The 11,142-nt window shown below is 26.5% G+C and overlaps 1 protein-coding gene across 1 annotated transcript; it reads left to right on the forward strand.

Annotated features, from left to right (window-relative positions):
• Positions 1 to 1,355: 1,355 nt before the first annotated feature.
• LOC119608641 (adult-specific cuticular protein ACP-20) lies at positions 1,356 to 9,832 on the forward strand. Its single transcript, XM_037963141.1, has 3 exons — positions 1,356 to 2,028; positions 8,883 to 9,029; positions 9,554 to 9,832. The coding sequence occupies exons 2-3, from the start codon at positions 8,889 to 8,891 to the stop codon at positions 9,830 to 9,832; spliced, it is 420 nt and encodes a 139-aa protein (XP_037819069.1). The 5' UTR covers positions 1,356 to 2,028; positions 8,883 to 8,888.
• Positions 9,833 to 11,142: the final 1,310 nt, after the last annotated feature.

Consider the following 11,142-nt stretch of genomic DNA (forward strand, 5'->3'; position numbering starts at 1 on the left):
AATTAATTTAAATATTTTATTATCTGAGAAAAATGTTATTTCCTCCACATCTAGTATATTCTTTTACCTGTTCAGAAAATTACATTAGTCACTTTTGTATTATAAAATTCCTCTGTATGTAATGATTCAAATATTACCTTTCCCAAAAATGAAAACACGGAAAACTTTTGTAACTTTAATTAATAGGTCATGTTGACTTTACAAATATTTCTTACAAAAATTTCATCTTATTTATGAATATCTCAAAGACACATGCAAATATCTTGTCATTTAAATTGAGTTTACATTAAAACAAATATAAATGTTTCTTATGATTCTACTTTTATGGTATACCACCACTATGATTCTTATATTTGAAATGTTAAAGCCCTTCTAATTTTTTGGAGTTTTTTTTATAAACTTCTTGTATTTGTTAGTACACGAGTATTTTATTGTTTCGGTATTTCTTTATACTTATTAAAACTATATATTTTTTATACATTTTGTTTTTATGCTCTCAAATTCAAACAAATTGCACGAATTACCTTCAAATAAAAAAGAGTGCAGTATAATGTGCAACGTTGAGTTTGTGTATGTGCACTGCAGCTGTACACATGCAGCGTTACAACAGCATTGTTATTGTCACATCCCATTATAAAATAAAAAAGCAAACATCAAGAAATATTTATTTATTCATGTATTTGTTAGAGAAAAAAAGTTCTGTAATATGTATGTTAGTTAGATCAGGACAGTAGAGGTATAAAAACATTTCATATAATATCTCATTAAATCTCTGACAGAATTCTACACATTCTGATAACTTCTTAAAAAATTAGCTATAAGACTGATGTTAACACTGCAAAAGTAATTAAACATTTAAACGATTCTACATATGTATTTACTTATTTCAAAAATTATAAAATTCTATAAAAACTTAAATTAATTTAAGTGTCAATCATTGCTAAACTAAGATAGTATTAAATCTGTTAAGCAAATAGTTGTTGGCAAATGTTAGATCTTCAATTATAAATTAATTAAATAATACCGCGGCTTAATTCTATACTTTATATTTAGTATAATAAATTCCAAAACGATTCCATTCTTTATAATCGCTCTAAGAGGGCAACAACTACAACAACCATAGCGCCGTATTCAACTGATCTAAACTGAACTGCACTGCATTGTAAAACGAACAAAAAAATTTGTACAACATCTTCTTAAAGGTTTGGTATGAACAAACAACAACAGTAACAGCAACAAAAAAATTAAACTGAATAAGAAAAACACATTTGTTTGTAGTATTAAACCTAGATTTTTCAGTATTACACATAAATTTGAACGTTCACAATAAACATTTTAAGTTTGGCATACGTTAAAATAACATCATCATACAAAACTAACGCAACATTTTTCTTCTAAAAATCTACAATTTTAGTGCAATTGAAGAATATTTTCGATTTTAAATTGGATTCACGAAAAATAAAAAACGCCGAATAGACAGACAGTTAGAAATAAACAAAACAATTCAATCGATCGACGGGGATATAAACAAACAATCCATGAATTACATAAAAAGAATAGAAATAAACAAATAAATAAATTTCCGAAAATCATACTTATTTATATACAATCATCATCAAACAATCATGTGTACATACAAAAGGTAACGTAAATGTGTGATCATACTCGTACGTATACGTGATGTGTGCTGAATCAGTTTGTTGTTTTGTTCGTTGTACGTATACGTGTATTTGGCAATTGTATCAATGAGATCAATGTTTCAATTCAAGTGTATTTAACAAAAAAAAAAAAAAAAATATCGTAAACAAAATCAAAACTACTGCAACAGTGATTTTTCGGCAGAGGTTGTATGTTGCCAAAACCTCAAGAAAAAAAGAAGAACTAAATGCAAATTTTTATTTAAATTGGTTATTTTTCGTGTGCCTTTTAAAAACCTCGAAAAATTGAAAGTTCAACATTTAATTGTACAACTTTTGGTTTTATTTCTTTTTTAAGTGGTTTTAATATTCAAACAGTTAAAAGAAAAAGGTAAGTTGCAGTTTAATTATTAATCTCTATATAGTGAGACTATTTTATGGATTTTTTGTATATTATTATTATTATTGGTAGATTTCTTCCTTTGTTATAAATTAAATTTTGATTTTATTTTTCCCTTTATTATTTATTACTTTATAAGCTAAAACTTGAACTTTTACCTTGTGTTGAAAGCTTCCTTTCCATTTCACCAAGAAAAAAATTAATTTCTTTTCATTTTACCTACAAAATATTTCCTTGCAATTTTGTAACAGTTTTTTGTTTAGTTGCTGGGTTTGTCCGTCTGTTATTTTGTCTACGATATTAATTTTTTTGTAACACTTTGTCTGGTCTGGTCTAGTATGGTCTCTGCAGGTATAATACTCAGACACTTTGTGGTACAATGCATTTTGTTTCGCCCTGAACTTCAGCTAAAGTTTGTCTTGTTTAAGAAAACTTTTTTGTTTTTGATTTATTGTTTTTTTACATTTATTACGATTTACAATTTTTCTATAGATATGTTAATTTTAGTGATCCATGTGCTTAGTTGGTGAGTTATTTTTGCAGTAATTGTTCTAATTTAAATAACTATATTTTCATCCAAACGTTTATAAGATACTTTCTAATCTCATAAGGAGTCGATTGAGCTATGTACGCCTGTTTGTCTGCCTGTCTGTGTGTCTGTCCGTCTGTACGTTTGTTGAAATCAATTTTATGAAGATCAAAAACATCTTTGGGACTCAAATGTTCAATAATTCTTCCATTAAAAAATTGGAATTTTTGTGAATGCATAGACAAAAATAATTAACAACAACAACACACATTATCATGTAGTAAATTTTGTTCTTGTACTATGTTTGTTTATAGAAACATGAAATTAAGCATGTAGAGAACCTATAAAATAGGACTTTTTGGTACTTTTTCGTTCTTCAAAAGGTATTTTTTGAATTTTTTATAATATTGAACGAAGAAACATGAAATTAAGCATGTACAGCCGGTAGTATATCTATCTATCTATCTATCTATCTATCTATCTATCTATCTATCTATCTATCTATCTATCTATCTATCTATCTATCTATCTATCTATCTATCTATCTATCTATCTATCTATCTATCTATCTATCTATCTATCTATCTATCTATCTATCTATCTATCTATCTATCTATCTATCTATCTATCTATCTATCTATCTATCTATCTATCTATCTATCTATCTATCTATCTATCTATCTATCTATCTATCTATCTATCTATCTATCTATCTATCTATCTCTATCTATCTATCTATCTATCTATCTATCTATCTATCTATCTATCTATCTATCTATCTATCTATCTATCTATCTATCTATCTATCTATCTATCTATCTATCTATCTATCTATCTATCTATCTATCCATCTATCTATCTATCTATCTATCTATCTATCTATCTATCTATCTACTATCTACTATCTATCTATCTATCCTATCTATCTATCTATCTATCGATCTATCTATCTAAGCTTATCTATCTATCTATCTATCTAATCTATTCTCTTATCGAGCTCTATCTATCTATCTAGCTATCTATCTATCTATCTATCTATCTATCTATCTATCTATCTATCTATCTATCTATCTATCTATCTATCTATCTATCTATCTATCTATCTATCTATCTATCTATCTATCTATCTATCTATCTATCTATCTATCTATCTATCTATCTATCATCTATCTATCTATCTATCTATCTATCTATCTATCTATCTATCTATCTATCTATCTATCTATCTAGCTATCTATCCTATTCTATCTATCTATCTATCTATCTAGCTATCTATCTATCTATCTATCTATCTGTGTATATATTGAGTCATTTTATTGTGAAGCGGGGCTAAAGTGGTAAGTTTTTTAGTGGTGTAATTCATACTGATCCAGTTTTTGGTCTTGTCTTAGTCTATAATGTCTGGTCTATAGTGATCGAGACAATAGTAATTTAGAAATCTTGTCTAGTATCTTATGAAATGGTTTAAAATAAAATGTTCTAAAGTGATTTAGTTTATATTGATATAATGCATTGATTTTGTATATATTGATTTAGTACTAGCCTATACTAATTTTAGTGATCTAGCTTATAGTCATTTAATTCAAAGTGATCTTCTATATTTCGATCTAGTACAACATTTTAGTTAAAAAATTGTATTTAAAGTGTTTTGGAATTCGTTTAAACTAACAATAAAACCTTTTTATTTTTATTTTTTTTTTGCATGGTCAACATTTTTTTGTTGCCACTTTTTTCTATATTTTTGTTGCTGCATTTTGATTTACTTGTAGTACCAAAGTCATTGTTACTACAATATAAACATATATTTTGTTCATTCATTTAAGATTTATGTAAATTTGTGTGTGTTTTTCGGTTAAACTTGGTCTTTATGTTTGTTAAACATCTAACGTTTTTAAGCCATTTCATTGTCTGTATGTCTATTTAATTTGCATTGAAAACATTTAAATCGTGATTTGCCGTATTTGTTAAGAGCATGTTTTCGGAGTTGCAGATTTTAGTATTTTTTGGTTTACTTAGCTAAATTTTTTTTGCGAAGCTTGCATTGATCATTGATCAATTTCCGCAGTCCTTATTGTAAAAAATTTAAAACGCTTTCTTAATTGGCTTTTGTGTGTGATTGTTTTTTTATTTGAGAGCGTCTGTTGCATTTTGTTGGAAGTTTAAAGTGTTGAAATCAATAAATTTTAATTAATATTTTTTTTCGGTGTTTTTTTTAATTATAGGTTTAATAGGTTTTTGTGTACTTTTTAATATAACTTCATTATACTAAATATATATTAAGATGTTGAAATGAAGACAATTATTTTTTTGTAACAATTTGAATTAATGAAGTTGATAGTGAATAAATTTAGAATTACGTACTACACAAAATTTTAAAAAGGCAATTTAGAAAGGGTTTATTTTGCAGGATAGAGTCGGCATGCTTCCCGTAAATTTGTTAACTTGGTGCCGTATTTATTCTCTATCACTAAAAATTTATATCAATAAATTTAATACATACTTACATATTTCAAATGCCAACTTGAAAACTTCGAAATATTTTGTTAACCTTAATTTGTAAATGTGGATCAGTTGATTTAAAAAACTGGAACCCATATTCTCATTTATTTTTTTTTCAGTTTTCAGTGATTCATTAGTAAATTTTAATATTGATGGTGAAAATAAAAGTAATTCATTTCGTTTCCCCTTATTTAACCACAAATTTACAATCATACCTTATAAACTTAAAATTTGATGTTCAATTAAATAAAACAATCAAAATATTCCCATAATAGCAATTTTATTTTCACAACTTTTTATTTGAAGTAGTATTACCAAATAAAATAATAACTCCTCTAAATTTGTAGATTAAATTTAAAATAAAAATGTCAATAAAAATTACACACCACCGGCTACAATTTTACTACACAAACTGCATTTTCCTTAACAATTTTGAAACCTTTCAAATACCAACATCTGCAGCAAATATAATTTATACTGAATTAAAGAAAGAGGTTGAAAATTTTAACCACAAAGACGAACAAATTAAACTTTTCACCTTTAGTAAGCCAGTGTTAAAATCATTATTATAAATAAATATTATTAAATTTTGATTTTTTCAAAATAAATAGAAAAAAAACCACAACTTGTTGCCATTCTTCAAAGACTTCACGAATAAGAGTTATAAATGTGTAAATAAATTTGTGATTAAAATTCACAACTATTTGAAAAGTCTTGTATAAAATAAAAGATTTTTTCTTTTTACTTCTCGCAACTAAAAACTTTGAATTGTTTTTTAGTTTTTGTTTCAAGTTGTTACATTGTTGTGTGTTTTGATTTGTTAACCATTTTCATTTACTAGAAGCTAAAAATTATGCCATTAGCCAAAAAGTTATCAAATGATCCAGTCTTTAGAGTAATAGCTTTTACTTACAATAAGTAATTTTTACTTTTATGTCTTTTTTTTCTTGTGAAGTTATGAAATTTTGTTTCGGTTTTTTATTTCTTCTTCAATGCAATCTTGCCAAACTTAGTCAAAACTCAAAAGTCCAGTTTGGTACGAGTCTCCCATTGATGTTGTATCACAAAATTGTAAAATTTTTTTGGGTTTAAGTTTTTTTTTTGGGTTTTTTTCTACCCGGTTTGACATTTCCCAGTGACACAATGCTGAGAGGAGCCGGCTAGTAATAATAGTATTTTGTAACTTGTTTATCCAGACCAGATATAAAAAATAGTTATTAAAACAAAATAAATATAAACATTAAAATATCAATATCGATGCTGTAAGGAAACCAAAACAGAAGTTATAAAATGAAATGACTAACTTTATTTTGTTGGGAAAACACACATGCAATATTTATAATTTATAAATATTTTCTTTTTTTCTATTATAAAATAAACTAACCAATATTTGCAATAAGATATATTAACCCTTAAAGTGATTGGAATAAATTGAAATATGTACAAAGAAATCCAAAAAAAATTTTCAAACTAAATAGATTTTTTTTAATTTACCAACACAATTTTTATCCGATTTTAACTAACACGCGGGCAGAAAAGCATCGCTAAATTGATAATAAATTATGAGACATGGAGAAATACTGACGCAGTTTTTAAAGGGTTAAGTCTAATTGCAATTTGTCAAACATATGTCAAACATAACAAATATTTTTCTCATTGCCATATTTGCCAAAAACCGCCTTTGAAATAACTGTAAAAGTAACAACACTTTAAAATTCAAACCATGCTCAGTAATAACGTTATCTCCGCTATTAAAAGGGTTAATCTGTGAAAAAAATTCATAGCATCTAAATTAGTATTGAACTAAAGACTCATTCATGATGGTTTCCATTAAAGTTGGTTTTTTTTTTTTCATTCAACTTTTGTTGATTTTATAATGCCACCTTCATAAAACAAATCTTCAAAGTTGTTAAAACAATATGTCTAATAATTAAATTGCAGTCTTTACAATTTAATGCCAAGCGTGAAATATTAAAAACCAAAAAAAAAAAAACAAATTAAAAACTACATATTTATTTAGTGTTTGCAGTTATGTACTTGATTTTGCATAAATTAAAAATACTAATAAAAAAAACAAATTTGTAGTCTAAAAGAAAAATAATAATTTTCTTTTACAAGTTTGAACAACAGGTTTGTTTGTTACGCTTTACAAGAAATTCATTTAATTATTAAAAATTGAAAATACATTTTTGTTAATGTGCAATTTAGCAATTGGGCGGTTTTATGAAAAGTGGGTCATTCATTTTTATTTAACAATTATTTAGTTTTTTTTTTCATACAATTGAATGCATTGCATTAGTGGAATAAAATTGCGTAATTCTTTTTGCCAAAATAAAATCATAAAATTCATGTGTGAATGTGGGTAAATAAATATTTATATATGAGTATTGTTTTATTTAAGTCAAATGTAAGTAATCTGGGAAAAAAAAGTGTCAAGATGTTAACGAAAAAATTAAATTATTAAAATATAATTGCTAATATTTCATAATTAATTGTGTTTGTCTTTTGAAGTTCTCATTAATATTTATTAATTTATTGAAGCCAACAATGAAACGAAACAAACTGAAGTTTTTGTAAAAATAAAGCTTTATAGGTTTAACTGAATTATTTCAAAGGGTTATAAAAATGTAATTACTATAACCCTACCTATTCAGAAGTATGTATGAATAAAAGATAATAAATGGATTAGTAAAGATTTTATAGTGATGTCTGTATTAACTTTCAATCCTCTTCAAAAGAAGTTGTAAAATCTATATTTAATTAAAATCTTGGAACATTTCTATATAATGAATCTAAATAGCTAATCTTACTTCAAAACGCTTCTTGCTTAAGTCTTTTGTTTTGTATGCTGACAAATACAAAAGGCTTTCATAAGATTTCCTAAAAAAATACGAATAATAACTATATTACGATAAGTTTTTTATTCCTATTTATTACTTATACCCATCATTACATCTTTAACTTTTAACTTGTTGCAATACAATTTAAACAACTTTGAGTTCACCTCTCCCTTTATGTAAATCTTTAAGGAAATCATGCATGCAATAAAATCTTATCAACGTCATCATGATCATGTTAAATTGTCTAATAATAAAGATTTCTTCTTCCTTATAAAAGCCACAACATGATTGAATAAATGTAAAGATTTTTAACTTTCAAAGAAACACCTTTAGACACCTTAAGTAAAATTGTAAACATTTACAATATAAACTACCCAGTTACGAGTACAAGACCAAAAAAAAAACGAAAGGGTCAAATTCAACTGAACCTTTAAATTGTAAAAAGAAACACAAGGTAATGAATATACATACATATATATACAAATATGTCTGTTAGTATGAACATTTTTCAAGATGATTATCAAATAGAAAGAGCGAGACCTAAACTAAATAACTTAAAGTAACTGTAGTAGCAAGAAGTAGTAATAGTGGCAACGGTAGTAAGTAGTTGTGGTAAACTTACCGGATTTTACATTTTTTGGTAACAAATTGATTAAGTTCGTCACGTCAGAAAATCCAAACAAAACAATACTAACTCTGGTCTGACTGACTCTATTTAAGTGGCAGCAAGTGTGAAAAATGTTTGTTAATAATTTGTAAAACGTTTCATGGAAAATTGTTTAACGTGACTTAGATATAACGTGGCAACATTTTACTAAACAAAGAAATGAACCATACTGCAAAAAGAGATGTTTATATAAGTATTATATAAGAAATTTTGTCCATTTATTTAGACACCTAAAAAGGTTTCTGTTAAATATTTTTATTAAAACTTTTTTAATAATATTTCTCTTTTATTTCTTTCTTTTCTTTTATAGCAAAATATGTTTCAAAATAAATTTAATATGCTGTTGTTAATAATATTTATCATGCTGCTTTTGCTTACCAGGAAGACTTTTGGTTTGGTCAATCCTTTACATACGGAATATTATTCGAATTATCGCAATTATCCCGGTGATGATAAGGTATATTTTCTAATACAACCTCATTTGTATAATTTTCAATTTCAAAAGTCTAGAAAATAATATTAGATTAACTTTATGAATATTATATTGGCAAATATGAATGATTAATATTTTAAATTTTAAAGTGAAACTAAACTTATTTTCCCTTTATAGTTTATACTAGGTTTATCAATCGATTACCAGTGGTTCCATTAATACTGATAGACTAATTGTTCGAAAAATTGAAAATTGCCAAACTTCAAATAACACAAAAAGCGATAAATTTGTTTTAATTAACCAATTAATAAAAAAACTTATTTAAATTTTTCATTTTCGACCAAAAAATTGATTTTTGTAAAAAAATATGAAAGATCACTTTAGCTTTTTTTAGGTTTTATACCAGAAAAGTCTATTTTTACAATGATGAAAACATAAACCCAAATAATTGATTACTCTAGTTTTTAATATCTCTTAATATTACAAAAAAAAGCCAGAAAAGTATTTAAACAACTTTTCCAAAAAACTAAATTTTCCTCTATTTCCAGTTAAACTATAAATATCACTATTTTATCGATCATCCGCCGAGCAATGTTCACATGATGCACTTAGAGGAACGTCAAGGTGACAAAGTAATGGGTCAATATGGTCTACTAGAACCCAATGGAATGGTGCGTATGGTCCATTATCAAGTAGTGGGCGACAGTGGTTTTCAAAGTGTGGTTCAGACACGAACACCGCACAGCAGAACACATGTACGACTAATGAATCGCAAACAACCAACACTGCCGATAATATTACAACAGCCAGTGGCATCTGTTATATGATTTCATTATTATAAAGATTTTAACAATAAAAAGAGACATTAAACTTATAACAATTACAATGTAAATATTTAAACACCCAAATTAAAGTACATCTATAAACTCAGCTTCATTTTATGAGTCGGTTAAACTCTATTGCTTATTTTGAGGAGATTTCTCGTCTTGTTCTCATCAGGGTCACCCCATAGGATCTTTGTAGTTCTACCCACTGTTTCATTATTCTAAGAGGCCTTATTGGATTCTCTCACCCATATTTTTTAATTTAGCTTTTGTTGCGTCGTATGGTTTTGCGTTTGTCAAGTTAACTATCTCTAGCTCCAAGTATGATGAAGTTTTTCGAAATTAAGCAGTTTTAAATACTACATACGTATGTACATATGTATATGATTTATTATAGTCAACTGTTAAGCTTCCATAATTGCAAATTAAGCAATATACCAAATTCAATAGGGGTCGGTCAACATTAACTCGATCTTTAATATAGACATCAATACTTATATCAAGTGTAGGGCATCGTCACGTTTTTGCTATATATTCCACATTTCCAGTTTTTTTTTACGCTCATAAGCTGATTTTTTATCATTCATTCACCTTTTATACCCTCTATCAAAAAATATGGCGGTTATAATAATGTTGTCATTCAGTTTGTAATACAACGAAATATTGGTTATAGACCCATAAAAATATAAATTTTCAGGATCATAGGGAAAAATCGGTCTACATTTTACCCTAGGCCCCATATAAGGACGCCTTCATACAAGTAGATTGATGACATTTTACATGAAGAAATTTTATTTATTAAGCTCATTATTTTGTATGAACCGAACTGTCTCTACCAAGATTCTAAAGGATCGATTCATTATTGAATCCTTTCCCCATATAACTCCTATTAGATAAAATCACTTTATTATCAATGAAGCGTTTAAAAGACAAGTTATTAATAGAAATACAGCAAAACGTGATTTATTATTAGAAATTCGCCACGCACTCAAGTTCTAAAGAGTACGCTTCATAATTGACCCAAGTCCCCATAAAAGCCTCTTCCCGAAAGTCAACCTGATGCTAATAATAATACAAGGTTTTATTGATGGGTATATAAATTCGGCAAAGATGTATATAACACACTTACTTATTTTTATTTATTTGATAAGTGTGAGAAATTAATAAATTTCAAATTTATTTTTATTTCCAATTTAAAATGTTTTTAATTTTATGAGTTTTAATTTCGTGTTTCATTGATTATGCATAATTATAATTTGCGTTGTGAGCAGTTTTGTTTGCTTCACTTTTTTCATTGTTTCGTATTAATTAAT

This window comes from Lucilia sericata, unplaced genomic scaffold (assembly GCF_015586225.1).
Source record: "Lucilia sericata isolate MDLA Ls3-8-SP2 unplaced genomic scaffold, ASM1558622v1 Contig000021F_arrow, whole genome shotgun sequence".
In the NCBI taxonomy this organism is placed as follows: domain Eukaryota; kingdom Metazoa; phylum Arthropoda; class Insecta; order Diptera; family Calliphoridae; genus Lucilia; species Lucilia sericata.

What these genes read in the sequence shown, in the direction of transcription:
- LOC119608641 (XM_037963141.1), top strand. Translation starts at nt 8,889, where the DNA reads ATGTTTCAAAATAAATTTAATATGCTGTTGTTAATAATATTTATCATG. An exon ending in ATTATCCCGGTGATGATAAG is followed by an intron (nt 9,030 to 9,553) that starts GTATATTTTCTA and finishes CTCTATTTCCAG; the next exon opens with TTAAACTATAAATATCACTA.